Genomic DNA, 27,861 nt, shown 5'->3' on the forward strand with positions numbered 1-27,861 from the left:
ATTCGCGTGTGTTGTCTATTGGCTCATGCCGTAATTGTTGCTCTGTGGACGCGGTTTGATTGTGGTACCGTACTTATTTGGGAATAATAAAACAAAATAATTGTTTCATGTTGAGATTTATTTAAAAAAAATTTAATAGGTTTTGATATAGGCCTTTTTTAACAAAGTATTTCCTTGTTTTAAAAGAGCAATTAAAATAATTTTGAAGAAAAGAAGTATATTTTTTTAAAATTATACATATTTACATATATGTGAATTATTTTAGCAATTTTTTTGTTGTATTATACAATATTATTTTTTTATTCTATAAAATATCACTTTTAATCACTTTTAATTTTGGCCCATGTCCAGAACATAAACATCACCCTTTTTTCACGACACCTATATATTTCTTCAAGCTTCTCAAGTTGCTGTGATGTTGATGGAATTTGGTTATAAACGTGATCCCCCATGTTTTCTATAGGGTTGATGTCTGGAGATTGGAATGGGCAAGACAAAACATCGATGCTTTTGTCTTTTAACCAATCTATCACAATTTTGGATTTATGTTTCGGATCGTTAAAATGTTGAAACACATTTATTAAGAACATCATCATAAATCAGTCCAAGGGGCCAGAAGAATTGAAGCATCCAATTTCCATCAGTTTGGCTTTAATTTCAGTTAACGATAAGATTGGATTTTTTTTGACATTTGAATTTTCCGGTTATCGATTTCCTTTCAAGTTTTTCGAATTCAGACCAATTTTTTCGTAGCTGTCACTTGGACAGTTTCTCTAAATTTTTTAATAATATGAGAACGTCTTGGTAACGCTGGATTATAAATTTTCTTTTAGTTTCACTTCGAGGAATTAATTAATTATAATAAGTAAAAGATTGCTAGTAAATAATCGACTTAAATTTACAGAGAGTAATGGAAATCCATAAAGTAATGGACAATTTTGTTCATTGAAGCTTAAAAACAATACGCAATTTTTTTTAAAGAATTAATTTAAATTATCTAGTTGCACATTAGAGACAACAATAAGAGAAAAAGCAATAGACATTACAAATAAAATTTGGAGGTGCCTACTAATGCCCTTATAGAAGAATGGTTCACCAAGGAGGGTGGAAGCGATTTGTATAACAAGAGAGCAATATTTTGGCTTTTTAATTTTAATTAATAATGTGTTAAATTTCCAAGAAATTTCGTAATATTAGTTTTATTATTTGTTGAAAATTATGTTGTTTAACTTTTGTTTAATTTATGCAGGAAATTACATATATAATGCCTTGATATTCTGATTTTTGAAATAATTCAAATTACTCACTTCTAAAATTTTTTTAAAAAAATTGTATTTAACAATCAATATGATGTACAAATATTAGTTTAGGGAAAAAACTGAAATCATAATAAATAAAACAGCATTAAAACAATTAATGTGTATTTTTGAAATCATTGCAAGAAAGACACTATATTTTTATGTACACAAACTAGTTTAACTTAAATAGTAAACCTAAGTAGTAAAAAAAACTGTACATAAAAGACCTTAAGAGCTACATGAGATTTATATGAAAAATAATTATACACATCTTATCCTATTATCTAACAATATCTCTATGAAAAGCTTACAAGCAGAATCCACACAAAACGTTATCTGTTATTAGTATTTATTTAAAAATAAATTGACAAAATGAATATATAAAATAAATCTTTGCATTTGCCAAATAATTAATCCTAGATTTTATACTATCAACATCCAACATTATGATATTATTTTAAAATAAACACCAACGGCAGCTTCTAAACAAAAAAACCGAAGAATTGTCAATTTATTTCAAATAAACCTCATATTGTAACACCTTGTAGTAATTATATTTTTGTGAAATATTATTGCACTAGAATTTTCCTCTTGTTGAACTTTTGTAGAAATGAAAAAGTATACGTGAAGTACCTGAGGTAGTAATGTGAACAATTGAATTCGAAATTAAATGGACACACTGCAATTTGCGAATATTTATAATATATAATATGCTTGGAAGACTTCTAAACAACACAAATAAATAAATTAAGGAAATTGGAAAAAACACTAGACAATATCAAATAGGGAACATTGCAAACGTTAATTGCAACACAATAAATAAATACGTCTATTTAATATTGTCCAAGATCGTGTGATATGTGAATATAACTTCAATAAATAATTGTTTCACCTTGAGTTTACGTAAAAAAAAGGGTCGTTACATACTGACAAGCTAAATTAGTACAACTACACAGTTTCAAATCATCGAAGTAAAACTATTAAACTCACTATAAACCTAGTCTTTATGTTGCATTTTTAAACAGAAAACCACAGTACTGAATTTGATTTTATTTGTTGGTGCAAATTAAATTAAAATATATATTATTTACAACCTAAAACTAGCTTTACAGATTTTTCCTTAAATTACTTTTTCACCCTCATAAAAAAACCTAATTGTAAATTCAACCAATCTGACTTTTTTAAATTGTAAATAACATAAAAGTACGGGATAATACTGCATACAACTAATTATATATCACAAGAATAAATAAGTTATAATGTAATCACATAAACGCTGCACTGGACAGCAACAGATTCACATTTTTTAAACATAATTTTTAGGAGACATGGCATAATAATGAATGGTCTGGACTACACAAAAAAAAATTTATATAGAAATTTAACAATCATAGGCCATCCGCCCATAAAGCAGGCAAGAAAATCCATTTCACTGTAACCTAAAACATCAGTCATGGCATGGAATAAATTTAATTCGACGAATGTACATATGCTACAAGCACAACGTAAGACTAATTATGCTCAATTTATCCAATTATTCAAATCGTTAAAATATATATGATACATATGACAATTATTTATGTAGTTCACTATACCTAATTCTCATATAATCTCCTATTTTATATATATTGATAATATACGGCACCATAAGTTGTATTAAAAAAACACAACACATGTAATATTATGTCTTTCGCCTGAACACCAGCGAACAAATGCAAGGTGTACACTGAATCTATGACCATTGACAGTGTTATATTAAAATATTTAATATTCGTGTATAAAGTATAAAGGTGTCATAAGAAAATCTTGTAATGGACTATTATTGGTATCATAGAACTTGGTGCGACTTACTTTAATGACCATGTACTTTGGAGCACGCATATTCATGTTGCTCCGATTTGTAAAGCACAACGGGCAATAATCAGACATCGTATTGAAATCAACAAATCCATTTTTCTGTTCGTATATCTTTATTTCGGTTAATGAGCCAATGATGGACAGAAAAACAGTGTAAATATATATAGTACAAATAAATAAAATAAATATGAGATTTTCAAGTCTCACTTCAAAGTGACATCATTATTGTATATGTGCATGTATCAATTAATTGCCCGCTCCGCTCCAGCAGAAGCAAACACCAACAAATAAAAGCCTTCCGCATCGACCGAACGGACCGTCTACCGTATGACGCAGGTGCGGCACAATTTGTTCGGTCCTACGCAGTCGTCGTGGCAGAACGCGCCGCACTTCTTGCACACGACCATCGCCTTGAGGCTGCAGGCGCACGAGGACGCCGTCGCCGACGTCGCCTCCTTGGCCTTCGGCGGTTGCTGTTGGGGCGGCGGCGCCGCCTGTTGCGGGGGCGGTTGGGCGCCGTGCGTGGTCGGTTGCATGGCGGCGCCGGGATGGTCGCTGACCATCACGTTCTGGTCGCCGCCGCCGCCGCCGATAAGCGTGGCGTACTGGTGCATCGGCGACTCGACGGAGACGTCGCCGTAGATCACGCCCGGCGGCATCCTCTGGCGGCGGGTGACGGCCTGCGTGCCCGGGTTCGGGCACTGGACGACGAAATCGTTCGCCGGCTGGCCCTGCACCTGGACAAAGGGGGAGTACTTGCAATAAAATAGATTTTATGTTAAATTGGGGGTCTAGACACTTCTTCCACTTTAAAAAATCTTTATATATTCATCAGGATTTTATATCATGATATACGAATGTAGTGATAATTATTTTAAAATAAATATTAAAATCTTGGTTTATAGAGATTTATCAATTTTAATAATTAAATATTGAATATACTGTGATATTTATGTTAAAATAAATATCATAACTTGTGATATACGTCGAGTTATCAACATGAAAAAGGATTATCGAGATTTTAACCTTTTTTATTAAATTAATATTATATATTGTATATATACATCATGATATTTATATTAAAATTAATATCAAAACTCGTTGATGTATAATCAAGTTATAAAACTTTGAAAGGATTTACGAAAATTTTAATAGTTGTTATACTAAATTAATACTATTTATTATATATATCATGATATTTATATTAAAATATATATCAAAATTCGAGATAAATATCGATAAAAATTGAATTAATTTTAAATGGGATTATCGAGATTTTAATTATTTTTATATTAAATTAATACTATGTATTGTACATATCGTGATATTTATATTAAAATTAATATAAAAACTCGTGATATATATCGATATATCAACTTTAAATATGGTTTACCAAGATTTTATTTGTTTTTTACTGAATTAATATTGAGTAAAATAATGTGCATTGTATATATCGTGATATTTATACTAAAATAAATTTCAAAAATTGTGACATGTCAATTTATCAACATTATAAGGGTTTACAAAAATTTTTATCGTTATTATATTAAACTAATATGTATTATGTATATCGTGATATTTATATTAAAATATCAAAATTTTAGTAGTTCTAACTTGACTTTAAAAGGGTATATCAAGAGTATAGTGTCTGATATTTTGATTTTTGAAAAGTATCATGATTCCTGACATTTATACAAATATTGTACAAATATGTAAATTTACCTGTACAGCAACGTTAGGTTGGTGATCGACCTCGACGCTGGCCGGACGTCCTCGAGCAGTCACGGAAACGATCTGCGACACACCGCCCGTGTTAATGGTCCCGCCCACTTGCTGATGCGACGGTGGCGCGCTCGACGATCGCGGCACGTGGTGCTCGTTGACACCAGTGCGCTGCACCAGTATGTAGGGTCCCACCGCCCCCACCTGGTTCTGTCCCTCGACAACCTAACATCAACAACAAAAATTAATTATATTTATCTTCATTTAATTTTTACATACGCCACGTACTTCAGGACTAAGTGAAGACGCCTGAGGTAGAACGGCCATGGTCACGGGGATCCCCTGGCCGGAAGTGAAGACGTGTCTCACCACGACCGGAGGGCTTGGCTGCCTTTGGTGCTGGTACGGAATCGGGCGGGGTTTTTGCGATTTGGAGACGTTGTTGTTCGGCACCATTTGAAAGTTGCCGGACGCGGGCAGCGGTGGGGTGAACGTCTTGTTGGATCCCCTCGAGGATGTGACCGAACTGGATATGAAATAACCACGTTTAAATAATTTTAAAAATCATTATTCGAAACCAAAAAATTAGGAGGTAATTCAACTAATTTATGTTGAAAGATAAATATAAAATTTAATGTAATTTTTTTTTTTTGTTCTCACTATGAGGTAATTTTTGTATTTAATATTTTAAGTTAATAACCCCAAACAAAATTCAATAATTAAAATTTCATAGAGGCTGTAACATAAATTTCTGGATATTTTTAATAATATATTCTTCTATATAAAATACAATATTTTGCAAATAAAAATTAATATTTTGTAGTGTATTGAATTATTTAATAAGAATAACTGATATTGACTCTTTAGACTAAAATTAAAAATATTAATTAATTAAATAATATTTTCTAAAAATATTAATATAAATCTTAACTAAAATTTTGATTATATGTATTATTTTTGTAAAACGTGTTTTATTCAATTAATTTAAACAATTATCAACATAACAAAAAATTTAAACATAATATTCTTCAGAATTTTAAAAGCTTGACTTATGTAGAAGGAAGAGAAAGAAAATCATATAAAATAAATACTTGAGAACAAATTACTTTAAATTCTACTACATTTTTATTCACAAATTTAATAGTTAGTAACTCTATACAAATTTCAATAATTGAAATATCATAGAGGTTGAGAATTTCTGGATATTTTTAATAATATATTCTTTATATAAAATACAATATTTTGAGAATAAAAATTAGCATTTTGTAATGTAATGAGTTATTTAATAAGAATGACTAATATTACTAAAAATATTAATATGAGAATCTTAATAAAAATTGTAATTATCTGTATTATTTTTGTAAAATGTGTTTTATCCCATTAATTTAAACAGTTATCAATATAACAAAGAGTTTAAAATTAATCTTCTTTAGAATTTTAGGCGCTAGAATACCTTGATAACTTATGTAGAAACTAAGAGAAAGAAAATCGTATAAAATAAATTCTTGTGAACAATTTACATTAAATTCTACTAGTTTTTATTCACAAAATTAATAATTAAACCAACACAAATTTCTATAATTAGAATATCATAAAGTTTGTAAATTTCTAGATTATTTTAATATATTCTTAATACAAAATACAAATATTCTTGTAATTTTTAGATTAAAATTATTTTAATTTAATTATATGTGTGTAGAATAATTATACATTTGATACATTTCAGTATACCTTTATAAGAGTGTTACCCATACCTATATTGAGTTTGTCGGTTGTTTTCGTTTTTCTTCGTGCTATTGGCCGCCGCGGCCGCCAACAACGACGGCGGAGGCTTGAGCTGACAACGCAGTTGATCCCTATTGGGACTATTTTGGATAACAGCCTGGCAAATCTGGTAACTGCGCTCCAGATTCACGGCTCCCGGCGGCGGCTTGTTGTTGCTGCGATTTCTATTGCCGGATCCGCCCTAAAAACAAAACAATTAAACTCCGGACAACGTCAAATCCAAAACAAAAACACCAAGATAATCAAAGAAATCTCTTACCGCGACATTTACCTGCGAATTCTTTGGCTTGGACTTGCTGTGGGTGGACACCGCCCTCATGGGCTGGCTGGTGCTCAGCGCCAGATATGGCAACGAGCTCGAACTTTGTACCATGCCCGGCCTCGGTATCGGCCCGCACTGTTGGGGCGGCGGCGACACGTTGCTCGCGTTACCCACCGTCGACGTGCTGTTGTTGATCATCGACGCCGTGCTCACCACCGACGGCAGGCATACTATCGTCGTCGGCGGAATCACCGTCGTCACTGTTTTCGTCACCGACGGCGTCAGGGCCGAGGACGTGGTGCCGTTGCTGCTTGTGTTGACGGTGCTGGTGATCAGACTGTCCGAACTGACGATTTCGGGTGTGAGCGTCACCTCGAGCTCCAACTTCACCTGGTTGCCGCTGCAAAAGCCAGACGAAATTGAATACCATGAGTAAGTCTAATAGATAAATTAGAACAAAGCTTGTTTAGAAACGCAGTCAATTGTGTAATGTAAATTATAAGGAATCGCCGCTGATAAGGGTTAGTTGGTAATAGATAATGAAGACATATCAACTTTTGCACGTGATGGAATTTCTAACTGGACTGTTTACTAGGTTTATTGCTGCGATTATTAATCAATCAATAATTAGTTTTACTAATTTACTAAGTGGTGCCAAGTGTTAACAATTAGCCGTACCTGTACTCGGGATAGTTCTGCGTCGGCTTCTCCCCGCCCTCGGTCCCGCCTTCGTCGGTGGTGCCGAGCGCCGCCGCCACCATGTCCGAGTCGATTTTCACGTCGTAGTGCCAGTCGTTGGGCACCGGAAACGTGCCCTCCTCCAGCCTGACCTCCAGCTCCTCCTGCATCGGTATCACCTCGACGTGCTCGGTGTGTCGTCTGTCCACCAGTTGCTGATGCTCGACGCTCAAATTGGAGGTCATGACGCCGCCGGCGACGGCACTCGCGTTCGGCACGTCCAGCGTGTGGTGCAGGGTCGGCACCTGCAGCAGCTTCTCCGTGCTCGAGTCGACTAGGCCCCAACAACATTCTTCGGGCGCTGCGGAAATAGAGGACGTTTGCTAGTTTTAGTGTTGTTGCGTTGAAACGACGGCGGTGAGGTGGTGTTTTGATATGCGATACGGCCGGGCTGTGACCGCACAGAAAACAACACACGGGGGGTCGTTTGTACCGCGTGTTATTCAAATGGAGGCACGTGTTGTGCGAACTGCCGATTAAAATAATTGTTTCGTGTCTAAAAAAACGCCAATGTTGTATAAACGTTACTACAAATTAATGTATGTATATATTTTAAAGATACGTGTAATTAGTTGTTATTGAATTTTGTAGTATACAGTAATGGACATTATTATAGAAACTTAAATATTAGCCATTGCTCTTTTATTTAATGTGAATTCTTGACTTAATATTAATTTATTATTGTTGTTTAATACAGTATTATAAAAACTAATATATTCTTACTCTATTAAAACGTTACATATATTTTTTCTGAATTAATTAATTAATTTTTAATTTTGAAATGGGTTTTTAACGAAAATCTGTGTCATTTAATTTAACATTAGAGTGACCAGTTGTACAGTAGATACTACAATGAGGGAAAAAATATTAAACATTGATGGTTTAGCATCCAATTCAAGTAGTACAGCACATATTTTAATATACTTTTGAAGAAAAAACTTCAGAAAAAAAAATGTTTAAATTTCCTTCACTATTGGATATATTCTACCTGCCTCCAATTTTCACCACCTATTTTAGAAACACCTTGTATAATAGGCACAATATTTTTGTATTAAACTACTATATATATAGTGTAATCCATTTGAAAATATAAAACCAAAAAATTTAAAGAATATGATTCTTATTTTTTCCACAATTATAAATATGCATATTTTTTATGAAATTTTGCTATTTGCTTAATACAGTTGTGTAGAAATTAAAATATTTAATTTAAATTAAAGAAAAAGATAAAAAATTCAATTTCGAATTAAAAATATTATTAAATTTTTAATTTAAATTAAAAATAAAACATTTAGTTTAAAATTTAAAAATATAATGTTTATTTTTTTATTATTATTTTTCTTAATTGAATATAATTTTTTAATAATTTTTTATTAAATTTTAAACTAAATATTTCAATTTAAATTAAATATTTTAATTTCTCTTGAATTTAAATTAAATTATTATTTTTTTAATATATATTTTTTTAATAAATTTTTATTTAATTTTAAACTAAATATTTCAATTTAAATTAAACATTTTAATTTCTCTTGAATTTAAATTCAATATTTTATTATTTTTAAATTAAAGAAAAAATTAAAACATTCAATTTCAATTTAAAAAATAATTAAATTTTTTATTTAAATTGAAAATAAAATATTTAGTTTAAAAATATATTTATTTTTTTATCATTATTTTTTATATTATTTTTTTTTTAATTAAACATAATTTTTTTAATAAATTTTGATTTAAATTTAAACTAATTATTTCAATTTAAATTAAATATTTTAATTTCTCTTGAATTTATATTAAATATTTTATTATTATTTAATTAAAGAAAAAATTAAAACATTCAATTTCGAATTAAAAAGTAATTAAATTTTTTATTTAAATTAAAAATAAAATAACTAAATAGTTTAAAAATATAATATTTATTTTTTTATTATTATTTTTTGTATTATTTTTTTAATTAAATATAATTTTTTATTATAATATAACTAAATATATATTTTTTTTTCATTGAAATTACATATTTTATAATTCTTTTATTATTGTGATATAATTTTATTCATATTTTTCAAGAAAATTGGAATATACTAATTATATATACTATATTATTTCTTTCCATTTATTATTTTTTCAGGAAGTGCTTAATCCAGTGGTCTAGTAGTCATGAAAGAAAGTTCAATTCTCAAAATTTGCCAATATCAAAGAAAGCTTTAAAACGTTAAATAGGAAGTTCTACCTCATCCATCATATAGTCCAGGTATTTCTCCATGTGTCTAATATTTATTTTTGTAATTGTCCAATTTTTTATGTAATAAAAATGATTCTGAAGAGAAGATTAAAACTGACACATTTTTTTATTCAGTTCAAAGAACCCAGTATTTATATTATCGTAGCATGAATTTAATGGTGATAATGGGGATTATATTGATGGATGAAAATCATTTTTAAAGAAAGTCACATAATTTAAAAATTGAACGTTATGTAATTTACCTCTTCCGGTGTCTAACATTTGTCTAAAGATAGAAACTAATACTTTACCTCTGCTGACGTTTCCTCCAAACAACGTGGCTTGTATGTCAACTTCAGGCCTCTCCTTCTCGATCTTCTCACTGTTGGAGAGGGTGATCTGCCCCGACTCCAACACATAATTCTCCGCATCGATAAACCTATCTTCGTTGTCCTCGTTGGCGTCGTCCTCGTCGTGCAAGGTCCGATTATCGAAATTGGTTTCGGTAATTTGAGCAATCACCAGATCCGACTCTTCGACACTCGCCTCCAACTTCTCGGGATCCTCTATACTGTTCTCGTCACAAGTCTCGGGATTCTTATCCAATATTATCGACTCCTGCTGAAGGATCAAAGTGTTGGGCAACATTTGAAACGTGTCCTGCGTAGGCACCGACATTTCCTCCACCTTGGCGAACTCCTCCACCTTCTCGAACTCCTCCACCTTTTCGAACTCCTCCTCTTCCGCCTTTTCGAACTCCTCCTCTTCCGCCTTTTCGAACTCCTCGCTCTTCATGTCGACGCTGTTGACCTCGCTAGCGTTCTCGGACTGCTCGGGCGTGCTCTGCGTCTCTATGATCAGCATGTCCGTGTTGTCGGTGGTGGAGGCGGTCTCGATTTCGTCCGATTTCATGTCGGTGCACGACGACGAGTCGTCCGTTTGGTTGGTGTCCTCCCTGTAGTCGGCCTGTAGCTGCAACGAGTCCACCGTTTCCATGGTTTCGTTGCTGGAGATCTCTTCCATGTGCAGGATGACGCTGCTGGAGCTGCTGCTGTTATCGTCCGTGACTTTGTTGTCGCTTTCGCAGTTGTCGTCTTCGTCTTGTTCCATCGGACTTTCCTGGTTGTCCTCCATGGTTTTCTCGAAGTCCAAGGCCAGAGGATCAACGGCTGATTCGGTTGCCTCCTCCAGCTCATCCTTGAAGTTGTTGTCCAACAGAAGTGGGCTCGGCGATTGACGCTTGGGAGAACTGACGTCACCTTCAGATGATAAGGATCTCCTTCGTTTCTCTGACTTATTATCTCTACAAATTATGATTGTCTCTTCGTTTGTTTTCAATATTGTATCACTAATGTTAACTATACAGTTTTCTTGTATTTCAACTGTGGGACTATCACTACTTCTAAGCGGATCTAGATCCGCTTTAACATTAATATCAGACTTGTTTTTCACCTCATCTTTTTGTACTTGGTTCTTAAGACTTTTTATGGGGAGTAAATCAGGTATGGGCGATTTTATTTCTAACGGGTCGGTCTCGATCATGCTGGTGCACGACCGAGTCATCGCACCGACCGTCCTCAATCGTTTCACGGGAGGCGGAGTATTCTTATTTTTATTGCTGGCATTAGTCGTGGAGGGACGTAACTTAATGGTGGTCTTGATGGGCGGCCTGCCCGAATTCTCCCTCAGATTCGAACCGCCCTCGCCCTCGGACTGAGATCTGTCGCCCCATATCGGCTCGAAATGCTTCAGCTTCCACGGATCCAATTTGCTGCGCTCCTTGTCGGCCTCCAGCTTCAACTTCTGTTGGTTTTCGGGCGTGAACTCGCCCTCAGCCAGCCGATCCTGCCACTCGAGGCATGCCCGGGCGAAGAACTCATTGTTCAGACCGGAATTATTAATATCTAAAGACGTGGGATCAGAAGAACTACTAACTATATGTCTATCAACACTGGGTAATAATTGCACTAATTTATTTTGATACAAAAGCGGTAGAGAGGCGAAAGTAGCTTTATTCAATAAGAGTCTTAAGTTAGTGTTAACTAATATAGAATCAGGCGTCTCTAAATCTATACAACCTTGTCTGGTTTGCTCTATTTGTGCTGCAGGTGATAATTTTTTGTTTGTACGCTTTCGGGGTTTTAGGGTGAAACCAGGAATGGATGCAAGGATTTCGCGCATCGTTGGAATTTTGTTGGTAGGCACTGAGGTCGCTTCTTCCGCAGGATGGGGAGGTAGTGGCTTTACTATTATCCTGGGCACAGCGGGTGGGTTTCCTGATGCAATGGTGGTGTTCTTTTTCCTCCTCTTTGCTTGTTGTCGAAGTGCATGTTTTATGGTTTTCTTACTGGCTGTGTTGTTCTTGACGACCTCGCAAACGGCAGGTACATTGTCTAAGATGTTGCAGTTTTTCCTATTGGATTCCTCATTTTCTTCACAGTGATTTGAGTTACACCCACTTTTATCCAATTCTTTTTCCTGAGTTACGTCTATTTCCATAACGTAGAGAACTGAACTTGTTTGATTGGTTTCACGAGTTTATGTTTTTTTAAATTTTTAACCAACACAGACACAAAACAAAGCTCATCCGCGGACCCGAACTCGCGCTTCACCCCATTTTTAAACGGCTTTTACATATTATACATCTAAATAGAAACAATGTATGATTCATAAAAAAACGTGACATTGGGACGAAAGTTGGGTATTTCAAAGAATAAGTTTAATTCACAAATTACTTTGGCAATAAAATGCCATCCGCCATTTCATAACTGGGCCTTATATAAACAGGCAATTGTTTTGTTAACAAAATCAGGCCCGCGCGCCTTGTTCGTAGGCAACTAATGCAACGTTCAAAACCTTTCACATTTTTTCCCAAGTTTTCTTGCCCCACTATTTATTGCTATTAATGTTATCGGCTTTTGCCTTAACATGTATTTCATTTAATACCCATAATATTATAAATTTACCACCCAGCAGGAAGATAAATTTCTTGATGTTGTGTAGGCAACCAGCATTACACCCTAATGTTTTTAAACTAAAATTTTCGCTAATCTCCAAAATTTATTGCGTAAAACCATCATAAAACACTTAAAGTTAACACAGGGATTTTGTTTAACACGCCGAACGTCTAATAAAACGTCTTAACGGTAACTCAAATTTATTTATAGAAAACCATTTGAACGACTAAACGTAAGTAAACAATTAAAACATTTACTAAAATTATAAGCATTCTAATTTGGAATAATACTGGATTGAACCAAACTCGATAGACAAGATAAATTGTTGCCAAAAAATAATCTCACATAATTTGGGCCTGATTGGGCCTTAAAAGTGCAACCAAGATTACAACCGGCTGTATCAGCCGTCCTGAAAACATTTCCGACTGATCCTTAATTAAAGCAGCAAACTGAACTGTTATTTTGACTGCATCAAGCGATTTTGCCAATAAAAATAATGTGATAATTCATACCGAGTATTTTGTACATAGATTTATATTTTTTTAACTATCTCATGTGCCGATTTAGATTAAAAATAGGCATTTCGGTCGAGTGAGGCGTAGACTGGTCTGTGGGTGTGCGGTGTTTTCTTTTGATATTACCGATAAAAATTATCAGTGTGGAATAAACTTTGATAATGCGGTTCGAGTCCGTGTTACGCCGTGTTCATTGCTAATATTGATTTTGTAAGAAAAATGTTAGGAAAATCAACAAGCAGTGTCCTTAAAGCAAACGAGTGCGGTACAAACGGTCGGAAAGTGTAAAAAAGGTGCCACCAGAAAATGGGTAACAAAAACAGTTGTTGCTCATACTCGAGCCCGCAGCCGAGCCACAAAGTAATAATACCCATCGACTCGAAAACGTTAAGGGAGGGCGAAACCAGCGTCACAAACCTACAGCACATAAGCGAGCGCGAGGGCTTCGACGACGAGTCCGACCCCTCTCAGGACCCGACCGTCAAAACAATATTCATAGAACGTTCGAAAACGGCCATCGAAAATGGCATGATCAGGAGGAAGAGCCAGCCACAAATTGCTGATCTCCGACCCTTAAAAAAGAGCAGCTCATGTTCCACAATCTATCTTGACGACAGCACGGTCTCGCAGCCCAATCTCAAGAACACCGTCAAGTGTGTGGCCTTAGCTATCTACTACAACATCAAGAACCGCGAGTTGCAACGCGAAATAGACATTTTCGATGAGAAACTGCATCCCCTGACCAGGGACGGTGTTAGTGAGGATTATGACAGGCACAATCCTGAACACAGGCAAATCTACAAGTTTGTTAGGACTTTGTTCAATGCCGCACAACTGACGGCCGAGTGTGCCATCATTACTTTAGTGTATTTAGAAAGACTGCTGACATATGCCGAGTTGGACATACAACCCTCTAACTGGAAGAGAATAGTTTTAGGTATGACTGTTTTTGTTCGGTTTGTTTTTTGGGGATAGGAATATTTATTAAGTCTGGTTGGTTTATATCTAATCTTTACTTGCGAAAGTAATAAAAGTGGTAAATGACTTTTTAGTAAACATGGTCAGGTGTTTCAATACATATAAAGGTTAAAAATAACATTTAATGCTATAGTAACAAACTACACAGTTATTTGTTAATTTTATAAGTAAACTCAATAAGCAAAAAAATTTATAAGAACATATGTTGAAAGTTTATCACATATCTAAATCAGGGGATGCAGAATAATTCAATTATTTAATCTTATATTACTTTTTATATTTAATCTCTTATCTATTATTTTTACTTATGATATAATTGTAAATATTTACTGTTAATTAATTATTTTACTATTTTAATTAATAGTCTCTCTCTCTCTGTTTCTCTGTCCAAATATTTTTTATAAATTAACTTCTCATTTGTATTCAAATACAGATCTTTTCAAGTGGATAAGTTGAATTACCTAAATTAAATTGATTTAAAAATATTTCCAGTAATATTATTTAAATATTTGCAATTTTAGACTATCAGTATTTTAAATTTATTTTGCTGTGTACATTTAATAGACAAAAATAAACAACATTCCATCTCTTGTAAAATTTTTGTTTCCAAAACATTTGAACACATTTTGTATAATTTATTTGTTGTTTAGAACCGTAAAATGGCTCAAAGAAGACTTTCTTGTGAAGATTTTGATGCTATAATTGCAATTTTTGGGGCAATGAATTTTTGTTAAGCCTGGTTAATATCTTATCTTTACTTGTGAAAGTAATAAAAGTGGTAAGTGACTTTAATAAATATAATCAGGTGTTTCAGTTCATATAGAAGTTACCAAATAGTGTTTAATGCTGTAGTAGCAAGTTACACAGAATTTTATAAGCAAAATATTTTATAAAAACATATTATTGTTGATATTTTATCACATATCTATATCAAGAGATGCAGAATAATTGAATTATTTAATCTTATATTACATTTTATATTTAACCTTTTATCTCTTGTTTTTATTTTTATTACAATTGTAAATATTTATTGTTAGTTAATTATTTTACTGTTGTAATTGTTACTTTGTTTCTCTGCCCAAATATTCATTATAAATTAACTTCTCATGTGTATTCAAATACAGGTCTTTTGAAGTGGAATTTTCTATATTAAATTGATTAAAAAATATTTTCAGTAATATTATTTGAATATTTGCAGCTCTAGACGTTTTAATATTTAAAATTTATTTATAATTACCAACAAGTGGCCCAAATATATTGTATATCATAGAGATAGATGAAGTAAGTTGTGCTTGGAATCGTTATGAGCAAACTGATAAAGCCAATATACAACATGGTGATTGTCTACAATGAGCTACATCCAGAGGAGGACAGAATTATTTTCTAATTATTTCTCCTAAATTAAATCACATAGTGGCTGGAGTCACTGTAAGTCTGTCTACCATTACAAGAAGGTTGTATAAAGTTGATCTTAAAACCAGAAGACGATTTCGACATCCTCTGTTAAACAGGGAGCATCGGGTTGACCGCAAAGCATAAGCCAAGGATCACCACCTGGAGTCTAATGGCTTAATTGTTTGCTCATAGAAGAGTCTAAGTACACATTATAGTATTTGGATTATCATATTTAGACATGGCGTGGACGTAGAGAAGCTTAATGATGCTCTTGGAGAAGAATTGTGATCTATAGATCAAGAATTTAATCGTTCATTAATTTTGACAATACCAAGAAGGATAGAAACTGTTCATAGAACGACAGGAAACCCACAAAAAATTTATTGTACCAGTCAATATTCTGTTTCTTTCAATTATACTTAATTTTCTTTTATTAATTTTCCAAGGAATTTAATGATATTTGTTTTATTACTGGTTTAAAAGTTCTATTGTTTATGCAATTTGATTAATATGTACAGGAAATTATATTCTTTGTTTAAACTTATTTTGATAATATATTTGTTGTAATCTACTTCACTCCACTTCAATAGATGCATAGTATAGAATAAATCAGTAAATTAAACTCGAGTTAATGATTACGTTCATTTAATTTTTATAACAAGTGATGATTTATAACATGAGTCAACATATGATAAACTGAGCATTCAATTATCTTTACCACCATATGTCTTCCAAGAAACACTTATTCATAAGTACATGCCATCTGTCTTTATCGAGTTTAATATACCTCAGGTGTAGTTTCTCCATACATTTTACGACACAATAAGAAATTCATTGCTACACTCCATCGATTTTATATCCTACAAATAATTAATTCAATTTCCAGGAGCGATCCTGCTGGCTTCCAAAGTGTGGGACGACCAGGCGGTGTGGAACGTCGACTACTGCCAGATACTGAAGGACATCACCGTCGAGGACATGAACGAGCTGGAGCGTCAGTTCCTCGAACTGCTACAGTTCAACATCAACGTGCCGTCCAGCGTGTACGCCAAATACTACTTTGATCTGCGCACCCTGGCCGAAGCCAACGATCTGACCTTCCCCAGCGAGCCGCTGAGCAAGGACAGGGCTCAGAAGTTGGAGGCGATGTCGCGCGTGATGGAGGACAAGTACACGCTCGAGGCGATCAAGAACGGACTGAAGAAGTGGTCCAGCCTGGACAACATTCCAAACGGCGGCGTGGCGTCGCGCAAGAGCGTCGCCATCCTCTCATGATCGCGGACGGCGGTCTTCTCATTTAGATCTACCAAAGTAATTCTAGTGGACTTTTTATATGAGATCTACAAGTATACATTCTATGGTTCTCTTTGTTTTTTTTTTTTCTGGCGGACGTGTAAATTCAGAACTGATCCGTATTCGATTGTACACTTTTTAATTATACACGCGCATTTGTACGATAAAGCACGTAATTAGTCTGCGATCTAAGTCTAAAAGCTCACTTTATTAAGTAACCCGAGGCGTTTCTGAATTTATACGGCCCTTTTTGTGCTCCATTGATTTGAAGGCTGTTGTATTCAGACCTACGAGTTTTGTTTTCCATAATTCTTTAAATTTTGTTTAAGGAACAAAACTGAAAATTTTATTTTTCTATGCATATGTACATATATGATTATTTATATTATACATTTTGTCATTTACTTTGTTAACAGGTATATTATTATTAATGTTAAGTATATTATTTACTTATTAAAAGATACAGATACATGTTTCTTGATTAATTTTAATCAAATGCTCCAATGTATTGAGCGGTTTCTGATGTTTATGTGTAATTGTGTTTTGCAGTGGAATTGTTTATTATTACGTACTCTACAGATTTTACAAATTAAGTTCCCACTACTAACAACCATTAAATTTTGATTTGAACCTTTAGTTCTGTTCCAGTAAATCAATAGTACTGAATGTGATTTAATTAAACAGGGTGTTTGTCATTATATTTCATCATAAAATCTATTAATAACAGGCGCGTCTTTCAGTTGGTCTCTTCTGTAATTTCCCTAATGCGACTTGTTTTAGGTGTATATATTGGATTAATTTGGGCCGCCTTGTGTAGGTCACCTCGTAAACTATAGTGGAGGTAATCTAGTCACAATTAAATAACAGACACCATTAATTCCTGGTAGTTCCAGAATAACAAACATTGTGATATTATTAATAATAGTTCTGGGTGTATTTTTAGAGGGCAGAATTTGATTGTTGTCGTTCATGTGATGGAGTTAGCAACGCATTTCTTGCTGCAAAATTTCTGTTGTGGATAATTGTTCATTCCGAAAGTTTCAATTAGAAAAACAAAGTGATATAAAGTGCACCATTCTGCTTTTACACACACGTCCAATAAGAATATTTTGATAATTATTTTGGAGGACAATCGACAGGCCTATTTTCATTTTTATACTCTTACTAAGCTTTCTAGAAAAAAAAAATATATATGAATATTTACTTGGTGCCCCTTTTCCATGTATATTCATTATACTAACTGAATGATGCCAAATAATCCTCTATATAATGAAATAATCTCGATGCGACTGTTGAAGAATCAGATTGCATGAGTTATTGTAGACTTTAGTGGGACAAACCTGAAAATAATGAATATATTTAAAAATGAGTTCCAGGTATATGATATAAATATAAATTCATAAGAAATTGTTGGTTTTTATCTGACCTTACCCCATCAATTAACCTTAACAAACAATTTACATAATTCATCCAATGCAAGATTTAAATTTGCCGCCAAATTTGTAAATACTCAAATCACGCCCTACTTATCATATTAACCGAACGAATCCTAATTTTGAGGTTTGTAATTTTGTTTAAATATTTAACGTCAAATTTGTAACGAGTCTTTCTGGCGCTTTCAATAAATAAACCGCCTATTCAACACCTAAATCGATTCATACGTCAAAGTTTTCGAAGATGGCCGCTCTCTATTTGTAATTTGACGTTTTGGTGACAGCTCAACGAAAAATATTATCTGTGCTTTGTTATTTGCTTAAACTGTTGACTTTTGATTTAATCTAATAAATAAAAAAGAGGCAAGTACCCCAGACATTTTAAGTAACCTGACAATAGATTGAGTTTCCTAAAATAAACATTTTCTTTACTGTTTGATAAATAATTGCGGTGTTATTAGTCAGAACAAAAATATTTACTTTTGTCGGTCTGTTTGTAAATTTAATCTGTTTAGTGGTGGATCTAATTCAGTTAACGGGCGATTTTCGCATAACTAATTTGTTGTTGTTTACAGGCAAAATGTCAGCTGGACCATATAATTATTCTTATATTTTCAAATACATTATCATAGGGGATATGGGCGTAGGTAAATCGTGTCTGTTACATCAATTTACCGAAAAAAAGTGTAAGTAACATAACAAGCATGATAACAAAACAGATTTAAACTGAAATTTGTGCAGTTATGGCGGATTGTCCCCACACAATCGGAGTCGAATTTGGAACTAGGATAATCGAAGTGTCTGGACAAAAAATCAAACTGCAAATTTGGGACACGGCCGGCCAGGAACGGTTCAGGGCTGTCACCAGATCATATTACAGAGGTTGTTGCAAATTGCACAATAAATTACAGTTTTTCTATAACATCAAATTTTAGGAGCTGCCGGTGCCTTGATGGTCTATGACATCACCAGAAGATCCACATACAATCATCTGAGTAGCTGGCTCACCGACACCAGAAACCTGACGAACCCCAGCACTGTTATATTCCTCATTGGAAACAAATGTGATTTGGAGGGACAGCGAGATGTTACATATGAGGAGGCGAGCAAATTCGCCGAAGAGAACGGCCTCATGTTTGTGGAAGCCAGCGCGAAAACGTAAGCAATTAACACATAATTGTCTGTTATGCATGAGGTACTGTTTTATTGGGTTGCTTTTGTTCCATTTATGATTATTTAAATTTGTGACTGTTGCATAAATGCAGAATTTGCAATGTCCTGCTTAGTCGTGTTTTTAATTAGTTTATTGTTGTGAAATTTATTATCATAAGGGAATTATGTTGACTTTAATTCTGAGAAAATTACAATTTGTGAAAGTTTATTTACTCTATTTTATTCCTATAAAATAGCTATTTTACTCCCCCAGCTACTGTTTTTGTTGGTTAATTAAACGTATACAATTTTAGAGGTGATAACGTTGAAGAAGCATTCCTCGAAACAGCAAAGAAGATCTACCAAAGCATCCAGGATGGTAGATTGGACTTGAACGCGGCCGAATCGGGCGTTCAACACAAACCGTCTCAGCCTGGTCGCAACAATCTGAGTAATGATCAACAGGGCAACAAAGATAACTGTGCTTGCTAGTTATTTTGTGTAGTATTTGTATAAAATTGAAATTGGAAATCTCCAGTTGCTATATTTTAAAATGATTGGTGAACCTATGAGAAATAATAAGTATTATAGTGATATTTTTAAGGTACACATTTTAGTTAATGGTTTTTAATCGAAACACTACTTACTATGTACTTTTACTTAGAAATACTAGTACCATAAGTCTACATGTTTGCATATCTTTAGGGATATTTTATGTATTGTGTTTATAACTGAAGAAAAAGTGATCACTAATCATTTTAATGTGGTAGTGCTCTATTTACCTTTGACGTTTTAATATTCCGGTTGCAGATCTTTTCATTATTATTATTATGAAGTTAATTGGGGCATTATCTTTGAACTATTCATAGAGGATTTTATGTTCAAGGCAAAAAAGCACTTATATAAATGGAGACTAAAATATTTGTTTATTATATACATATTATTTAGATCAACTGTCCAGGTCTGGCTTTATTTATTGGAGTAGAATACTGGCGAAACTCCCTAGATTAATTTTAGTTTTGTTCTTTTTTTGTTACTATTTATATTATTAGCCTTTTATTACCTGTTCAAAAGTTACATTAAAAATTGGAACTGGTTAATATATGAATTACTCTTGTATCATAACATGACTTTGTTAAATTAAATATATCTAGGAGAATGACAATATAATTACGTATTGTTTGTCTATTTAAAAAATTCTGTCAGGCTGTAAGATTTTTCAGATATTATTAAGTAATAATTTTTATATAGGGATAAATAAAGATTTGCTGCATTTTCTTTTAGTTTACAATTCAAGCTTGTTTCAAAACAATTCCAAAAAAAACTAAACAGCAACATGTTTTAGTGATGTATGTTTGTATGTGATGTATTTATTATTAAATCATATATGAATAATATAGGTTATAAGTTAACGAATTTTGTATTATTTTAAATGTTATATTTATGAATACATATTCTCTTATGTTTTAACTGATTTATTTCAACCTTCAATTAATTGGGTCTAATTTAGAATTTGAATTTCCCGCGCTTTCGTCACAGATCAAATCCAAGATGTCCGGGCAGATATAAATGTCAAAACATACCCGATAATGGATTCGGGGTTTTTTTTAAGCGACTCACATTATTGCCGGCTATGCGGCGAAGAAAACGTCAAAGGTACCGACATATACGCGACGGAAGAGAACCAATTAAGCATACAAGAGTTAATAAACAAATATCTGCCACTGAAGGTAGCCATTTAAATGCCATCATATATATCCTGTTAACCGCAGTCAGCCGTGGGAAATTTAAAATTTTTATTGTGCAATTACGTTTAGGTCGAGATCGAGGATAAGTTTCCGAAATTGATATGTCCCGGTTGTCACATCCAGTTGGAGGCCACCAAATTATTCATGGACCTGATCATCGATGGCCAGGCCAAACTCAGACAGATATTACATGATGAACAGGACAAGTTGAACAGACAGGAGAAACAAAGACTTCAACTGGAGCAGGTATTGCAGAATGTTAATCCCAAGTCCAGCGTCGAGACGTACACCATTGAGAGTGATGACAGTGGGGAGAAATACGTAATCCAAAGTAATGTTGTTGATGTAAATTAAAATGTGTGTTACATGTGCTGTTTGTAGTTATATCGGATGGTCCACTGTTTCCACCAGACCATGAGTTGGCCCTGAAAGTGGAGGGCTTGAGTAAGCCAAAAAGGAAAAGGGGGAGACCTCCAAAGCCACCACCTGGTGAGGTGATACAACCTGAGATAAAAGAGGAGGAAGTTGTAATTAAACAGGAGGTGCAGGAGGATGAGGAGGAGGAAATTGGGCCAGATGGCAGGAGGAAAAGGAAAATTAAAGCTCCTTCTAGGTTCCAGGAGGTAGTTCAGGTAGGAATGTCACAGAAACTTTTATAGTATGTAAATTAATTGTAATTAAAAACAGGGTAAAGAGTTGGACAAGTTTTTCATTGAAGAAGGGGTGATAGATGATGATGAGGCTCAAGTGAGTAATTCTGAAGGTGGTGTGGAGAATAACTCAGCTGACACAGCTGTAGGTCGTGTTGAGAATGTAGATGGGGAAACTACAGGCCTTGTATTTGCCAATAAAAATAAAGTAAGACATGGTAAGAGTACCTTTTTTATCAAGTAATTGTTTAGTAATGTGTAAGGTTTTGTAGGACCAGGAATTCTCAGAAGGAAAAAGAAGTTTAGTTGTGAAATATGCAGCAAAGACTTCCACCACTTTGGCAGGTTCCAAGTTCATAGAAAGAGTCACAACATTCACTACATGTGTTCAGCAGGAGGATGTGGGGAAGTCAGGAAACATAAGGAAGAGATGTTACAACATCAAAATGAAACTGGACACACTGGATATAATCCTTTTGAAAAAATTTCCACTATAGTAAGTTTATTGTTAGTGGTATCCAAAAATTGCTCATAATCATTTCAGAAGGACACAGTATTGTCTGCCACTGACATCACGGAACCGCTGGTCGAAATAACCGAAATATTACCTAACGAAACGCCAACGCAGGAAGCTCCCAGCAAAGAATTCAGGTGCCAGCAGTGCAATAAAACGTTCACTTGCAAACAAAACTTGGAGGTGCACATAAAGGCCCAGCACACCAACGAGAAGCAGTACGAATGCGACGAGTGCGGCCTCCGGTTCTCTTATCCGCAGAGCCTGAAACTCCACAAGCACAAACACACGAACCGGGCGGCCAAAGAGGCAAAACGTTTCGCCTGCGACTCCTGCGATAAGGTCTTCACCCACCCCAGCAGCCTGCTGTACCACAAGAACACGGAGCACAACAACGGCAAGCGGTTCGTGTGCAACAAGTGCGACAAGAGCTTCAAGCACAAGCAGCTGCTGCAACGCCACCAGCTGGTGCACTCCAACGACCGGCCGTTCAAGTGCACCGTGTGCCGCGTCGGCTTCAAGACCAAAACGGGCCTGCTGAATCACGAGGTCATCCACACCGGTGAGAAGAAGTACGCTTGCAACCAGTGCGGCAACTCGTTCTCACACAAGACGTCGCTGATTCTGCACCAGCGCTGGCACGACGGTCACAAGCCGTTCAAGTGCGACGTGTGCGACAAGATGTTCGGGCAGAAGGGCAATCTGCGAGAGCACATGCGTATTCACACTGGGGAGAAGCCGTACTACTGTGAGCAGTGCGGCAACTCGTTCACCACGTCGTCACAGTACAAGCTCCACTGTAAAAAGCACTCGGGTGAACGGCCCTATCGCTGCGAGGCTTGCCACAAGACGTTCTTGCACAAGACGTCGTGGCTGGTGCATTCTCGTCGTCACAGCAACGAGAGACCGTATAAATGCCGGTAAGGGGTTGTTTAGACTTTATTCTTTGAGTATTCAAGTGAGTGTCGGCTGTTTAGTCTTATAATAGAATCAAAATTTGGAAGCAGGTAGAACACGTCCAAATAATGAAAAATATTTACCTAATTCTCTGTCAGATTTATATTTCAAAAATTGATTTTGTCTCATATTTCCATAAAAAATAGTAGTGTAAAAATATGAGCTGTCCTACTTGAATAGGGGCCAATACTTATAATGCGTTTTCTGTTATTGTTGTGTCTACTTCTAATTGGTCAATCTAATATTATCCTTTAAAAAATTACTTACTCTTTTAATTTTCATTTGACAAAATTATACAACTTTTTTCTTCATAGTTTTTCATTGCTCTCTGTGAGTTTAAATCGATTATTTACTAGCTGCCTATTGTTTATTATTATAATTTAATCATTAGTCGAAGTGAATCTGTAAAAATAATTATAATTCACTGTTATTAAGACTCAGAGGAACAAGAAGATAGCTAAGAGTTTACGACCGAATAAACCTACTTACGAAAAAATTTGTCTGAGCTCCAAAAACCAAAGAAAATCGTGAATTGGATAATTCAAATGTCAAAAAACAATTCAATCTTATCATCAACTGAAATTAAAGCCAACCTAGAGGAAATTAGTTCAAGAACTGTGAGAAGATGGTTAGTCATTTGACCCCAGACCTACAAAAAAAATCCTGGTTTCTATTAAAAATATGGTCCAATTTTGACTTGCTTTACTCAACCACAGAACTGTGTTTTTAATGAAGAGTTTAAATGTAATTAATAAAAAAATGATAGTTTTGCTTATGTTAAACATCCTAGAGAGACAAAACTACACAAAAAGTTTGTTACACCCACAGTGAATCGTGATGGCTGTTCAATTATACTATGGGAATGCTCCAATATATTTGGCATAGGCTCCCTTACTGATTTATGCACAGGGATATATTAAACATAAATTTCCTTCTGTATATAGAAGAAATTATGCTCTTAATAATTGTTCACCTGCTATCAAATTGTGAACATCTATTTTGTTCGTGTATTTACTACTCAAGTTTCCCTTACAGGTTTTGCGACAAAGGATTTTTGGAGACGTGGGCGCTGAAGAAGCACGAACGCCTGCACACCGGCGAAAAGCCCTACAAATGCGACAAGTGCGACAAAACCTTCTCGGACGGATCGAATATGATAAAGCACAGACGCACTCACGACACAGACTCGAAACACATGACCTTGCAGGTCATCAATTCGTTGCCTCAAACGGTGCTGGTAGCCGACAACGAGATGACGATTGAACGACGGCAAGGCATTAACCTGGCTGACGCCTTTGGTACTGCTCAGATTAACGAGCAGGGCCAGTTGTTGCTTGGGGAGGATAGTGCTCAGGGAATTAGCATTGTGCAGGATGAGAACAGCGTGGAGCATAGTGTTAGGGGTCTGTTACCGGATGGTACGATCGTGCCTTTAGATTGGTCCCAAATACAGAACAACAAGGATCTGTTTCAGATACAGGTAAGATACCTTAAAAGAAATAAGTATCCAAGTTAACTATTTTTTCTAAAGGGTGTGGACATTGGAGATACAGGCCTTTTGGACACAGGTGTGCAGTTTATGGCGGGTACTGAGGATGTTAAGAGTGTCGATTCCATGGGTACCAACTTGCGGTTCATCAACGAAGATGGACAGGAAATGTGCTTTGTCACTACTTACGCAGTTGATGATAACAGCATCAACCCCCAAATATTGATGTCCAAAGATGGACTAATCAACATGAAACTGGCATAAGTTGACTGAAAATTGAATTAATATTTACCGTTTTATTGTATCATTGTATTATTTGTAGATAGGATCATAAGCTAATTGAATAAAACCAGTTATTGCATACAAAAAAATATATTGTTATACAAATAGCAAAATTTATAAACTTAATTAAAATTTGGCTGAACTTGTGAAGCAATCAAGCCTTTGAGAAACATTAATATATAACAATTAAAATTTATATTTTAAAAGCATGGTTTTGTTTTATAATTAATTCATGGAAAAATTTTGAGTATAATCGTATTCTATTGTTGGTATGACAGATTGCATGAACTTCAGGAATATGATTAAGTACATGTGTACCCCAAGCTCACCACCTCCTTCGGTCACCGTTTCTATAATACTTTTCATCACTTCTGCATGTCTAAAAAAGAAAAACACTAATTACATATTTGTTTTATAAAATTTTACATTTTCAAGTATAATTACCATCAAAATTATTATATTATTTATTTATATTATAATTTGTTTAGAAAATTTTATGTTAGTGGGAAACCTCTAAATCTCTCAAATTTTAATTAAATTCATTATATTATTTTATGAGTTTTTTAACCGCAATTACTCACACAGCTTTGCCTTGCGCATGTTTACAGATGTTAAACAGTGTGATCCATCCAATTTATTCATTAAAAGTTTATGTAGAAAGGAAAAAGGTATTGATTTGAAATTTTTGTACTAATTATGACGACTTGAACTACTTTTCTAATTTATTTTGAACAAAATTTTTATGTTTAAAGCGAGTTATTAACTTTTTTCTAAAAATTTTGGCGATTGTCTGTAAAGTGTCTGTAAAATCATCAATTTTGATGTTGAAAAGTTCATTTATTACGTGGTGTTCTAATAAAAATAACAAAATTATTGATATTTTATGACGAATAAAATTAAACATAAGCAACACACCCTGTATAAAATTTTGGAGTACTAATAATGGCTACTCATAGGATGATCCTTGGTAAACGTGCACGCTAAAAATAAATTTTCTATTATCAAAATTGGTGGTTTTAGAGACATTTTAATCGGACCATCAATATGTCGAAATTCTTGGAAAAAAAATTAACTCAAAAACTATTAGGTTTAGATATAGGACATATTATATACCTTTTATTTGCAATTACATATAGTATTTAAAATGCAAAAATATACACAGTGTCACTTCTGGCGAAACCGGAAATTAAATTTTATTCAAAATAAATTGAAAAAGCAGATCAATCAAGTAATAATTGGTATAAAAATGTCAAATCGATACGTATTTCCGTTCTACATAAATTTCTAATGAATAAGTTAGGTGAATCACCCTGTATTTTACATAGACCTAGTTAAATCTGAAATGATTAAAAGTCTTGATGCAACATTAATCATAATTATTCAAATATTATGTTATTAAGCATATAAAATTGTACAATACAACCCAATATAAAACTATTTAAAAAATGTGCTTTACTTACCTGCAAGGATGTACTGAAGCCATTTTGGGAACACTTAAATGAGGATGAGTCTCCATGGTGACGGTTTTCATTGCATAATCTTTACTGACGTCTTGGAAAAATTCATTGACTGTGAGTGGCTTGTGATTCTAAAATAAAAAATAATCATTAAATTAAATTAAAAGTCTCCTGATAAGTTTAAAGGCAACTTACTTCATCATAGCCAGTAAGCCACAGTCTGGGTGTCTGGTAATATTTATCATAGGTGATGTGCAGGTCGTAGGTGCGAGTATGAATAATTTCCCCGTCTTCGTCTGTCTTTGGGGCAGCTACATTAACTGGTTGTATAACTTTTGCCACCTAAAATGGGAATTGTTAATAACAATAGCAATAAATTGGTATTTAATAATGACCTGATCATCCTCAAGCATACCACTCTCCTCAAAAGCCTCCATGTCTGCGGCCTCTTCATCATCATCATCATCGTCATCATCGTCGTTCTCCTCCGAATTTTTCATTGCATCCTCCATGCTCTCACCCTTGGTGTTCTCCAATGTCATCTCAGATATTTTGTCTTCGACAGAGGAGGTGTTGCCTTCATAGTGGTGGGTGTCAACCCAACCATTGTCGGCATCATCAGACTCAATTATTCTCTCCAAATCTTCGGAATACTCCATTTGAACGCATCTAAAATATTTAAATATAGTTATTAAATGCAGCAATTATAATAACATAACTGATGATTACTTAATTACACTACAAGTTAATGTCATATTTTTAATTATCTAAACAAATTTACCTCCTGGGACACGGCACATTGCGCGTAATCAAAAACTGCTTATCCTTGGGCAGGTACGGCTTGATCTTGGCCTCATCCCCAGAAGCCCACTGCCAAGTCGGGCAGTGATGCACCAAATGATCCCCGGCGGCCACAAACTCCTCCGGCGTAATAACCCCCGTCTCCTTGAACTTAGACTCCTAAAAAACCGCCGCCCATTCGTAAATACAACAACGAACCATCAATTGTCACAAACATGTAAACCAACCTTCAGAACTGGGGTTAAGTATTCCGCCACTTCCAGAGCGCAACCCTTGACGCTGTTTATTACGTTCTGCATTTTGCTGTCGAACGATCCGGATGGTTTTAATTCAACGGTTCGAGCTTGGCGTGCGGCGAAACGC

The 27,861-nt window shown here is 34.5% G+C and overlaps 5 protein-coding genes across 7 annotated transcripts; 3 read left to right on the forward strand and 2 right to left on the reverse strand.

The window, feature by feature from the left end:
* Positions 1–1,404: 1,404 nt before the first annotated feature.
* On the reverse strand, positions 1,405–12,620 carry LOC109602013 (polycomb protein Asx). Of its 3 annotated transcripts, none has more exons than XM_049966056.1 (7): positions 10,189–12,620; positions 7,603–7,963; positions 6,934–7,324; positions 6,632–6,843; positions 5,166–5,403; positions 4,878–5,102; positions 1,405–3,910 (listed from the first exon to the last, which is right to left on the reverse strand). In XM_049966056.1, the coding sequence occupies exons 1-7, from the start codon at positions 12,374–12,376 to the stop codon at positions 3,476–3,478; spliced, it is 4,050 nt and encodes a 1,349-aa protein (XP_049822013.1). In that variant the 5' UTR covers positions 12,377–12,620; the 3' UTR covers positions 1,405–3,475. The 3 variants fall into 3 exon arrangements, with proteins under 3 accessions (XP_049822013.1, XP_049822014.1, XP_049822012.1); XM_049966057.1 differs by having other exon boundaries at positions 1,405–3,892; positions 6,922–7,324; XM_049966055.1 differs by having other exon boundaries at positions 6,922–7,324.
* Positions 12,621–13,256: 636 nt separating this feature from the next.
* LOC109601998 (cyclin-Y) lies at positions 13,257–18,422 on the forward strand. The gene is made up of 2 exons (XM_020018304.2): positions 13,257–14,286; positions 16,609–18,422. Exons 1-2 carry the CDS (start codon positions 13,656–13,658, stop codon positions 16,995–16,997), a joined length of 1,020 nt encoding a protein of 339 aa, XP_019873863.1. The 5' UTR covers positions 13,257–13,655; the 3' UTR covers positions 16,998–18,422.
* Positions 18,423–18,675: 253 nt separating this feature from the next.
* On the forward strand, positions 18,676–21,066 carry LOC109601999 (ras-related protein Rab-14). Its single transcript, XM_020018305.2, has 5 exons — positions 18,676–18,811; positions 19,024–19,134; positions 19,190–19,330; positions 19,384–19,606; positions 19,915–21,066. Exons 2-5 carry the CDS (start codon positions 19,029–19,031, stop codon positions 20,090–20,092), a joined length of 648 nt encoding a protein of 215 aa, XP_019873864.1. The 5' UTR covers positions 18,676–18,811; positions 19,024–19,028; the 3' UTR covers positions 20,093–21,066.
* Positions 21,067–21,164: 98 nt separating this feature from the next.
* Positions 21,165–25,449, forward strand: LOC109602005 (zinc finger protein 502). The gene is made up of 8 exons (XM_020018308.2): positions 21,165–21,330; positions 21,418–21,679; positions 21,730–21,980; positions 22,036–22,216; positions 22,271–22,494; positions 22,543–23,432; positions 24,505–24,949; positions 25,001–25,449. Exons 1-8 carry the CDS (start codon positions 21,190–21,192, stop codon positions 25,220–25,222), a joined length of 2,616 nt encoding a protein of 871 aa, XP_019873867.1. The 5' UTR covers positions 21,165–21,189; the 3' UTR covers positions 25,223–25,449.
* LOC109602007 (ubiquitin-like-conjugating enzyme ATG3) lies at positions 25,312–27,860 on the reverse strand. Its single transcript, XM_020018310.2, has 6 exons — positions 27,726–27,860; positions 27,479–27,657; positions 27,093–27,366; positions 26,893–27,039; positions 26,701–26,828; positions 25,312–25,619 (listed from the first exon to the last, which is right to left on the reverse strand). The coding sequence occupies exons 1-6, from the start codon at positions 27,795–27,797 to the stop codon at positions 25,466–25,468; spliced, it is 954 nt and encodes a 317-aa protein (XP_019873869.1). The 5' UTR covers positions 27,798–27,860; the 3' UTR covers positions 25,312–25,465.
* Position 27,861: the final 1 nt, after the last annotated feature.

Source organism: Aethina tumida, chromosome 4 (genome assembly GCF_024364675.1).
Source record: "Aethina tumida isolate Nest 87 chromosome 4, icAetTumi1.1, whole genome shotgun sequence".
NCBI lineage: Eukaryota > Metazoa > Arthropoda > Insecta > Coleoptera > Nitidulidae > Aethina > Aethina tumida.

What these genes read in the sequence shown, in the direction of transcription:
- LOC109602005 (XM_020018308.2), top strand. Translation starts at nt 21,190, where the DNA reads ATGGATTCGGGGTTTTTTTTAAGCGACTCACATTATTGCCGGCTATGC. An exon ending in ACAAATATCTGCCACTGAAG is followed by an intron (nt 21,331 to 21,417) that starts GTAGCCATTTAA and finishes AATTACGTTTAG; the next exon opens with GTCGAGATCGAGGATAAGTT. An exon ending in TTGAAAAAATTTCCACTATA is followed by an intron (nt 22,495 to 22,542) that starts GTAAGTTTATTG and finishes TAATCATTTCAG; the next exon opens with AAGGACACAGTATTGTCTGC.
- LOC109602007 (XM_020018310.2), bottom strand. Translation starts at nt 27,797, where the DNA reads ATGCAGAACGTAATAAACAGCGTCAAGGGTTGCGCTCTGGAAGTGGCG. An exon ending in AATGTGCCGTGTCCCAGGAG is followed by an intron (nt 27,367 to 27,478) that starts GTAAATTTGTTT and finishes TAAATATTTTAG; the next exon opens with ATGCGTTCAAATGGAGTATT. An exon ending in GCTTCAGTACATCCTTGCAG is followed by an intron (nt 25,620 to 26,700) that starts GTAAGTAAAGCA and finishes TTTCTTTTTTAG; the next exon opens with ACATGCAGAAGTGATGAAAA.
- LOC109601999 (XM_020018305.2), top strand. Translation starts at nt 19,029, where the DNA reads ATGTCAGCTGGACCATATAATTATTCTTATATTTTCAAATACATTATC. An exon ending in CACCAGATCATATTACAGAG is followed by an intron (nt 19,331 to 19,383) that starts GTTGTTGCAAAT and finishes ATCAAATTTTAG; the next exon opens with GAGCTGCCGGTGCCTTGATG. An exon ending in GTGGAAGCCAGCGCGAAAAC is followed by an intron (nt 19,607 to 19,914) that starts GTAAGCAATTAA and finishes ATACAATTTTAG; the next exon opens with AGGTGATAACGTTGAAGAAG.
- LOC109602013 (XM_049966055.1), bottom strand. Translation starts at nt 12,376, where the DNA reads ATGGAAATAGACGTAACTCAGGAAAAAGAATTGGATAAAAGTGGGTGT. An exon ending in ATTCGCAGGTAAATGTCGCG is followed by an intron (nt 6,844 to 6,921) that starts GTAAGAGATTTC and finishes TTTTGTTTTTAG; the next exon opens with GGCGGATCCGGCAATAGAAA. An exon ending in CGTCTTCACTTAGTCCTGAA is followed by an intron (nt 5,103 to 5,165) that starts GTACGTGGCGTA and finishes TGTTGATGTTAG; the next exon opens with GTTGTCGAGGGACAGAACCA.
- LOC109601998 (XM_020018304.2), top strand. Translation starts at nt 13,656, where the DNA reads ATGGGTAACAAAAACAGTTGTTGCTCATACTCGAGCCCGCAGCCGAGC. An exon ending in CTGGAAGAGAATAGTTTTAG is followed by an intron (nt 14,287 to 16,608) that starts GTATGACTGTTT and finishes TTCAATTTCCAG; the next exon opens with GAGCGATCCTGCTGGCTTCC.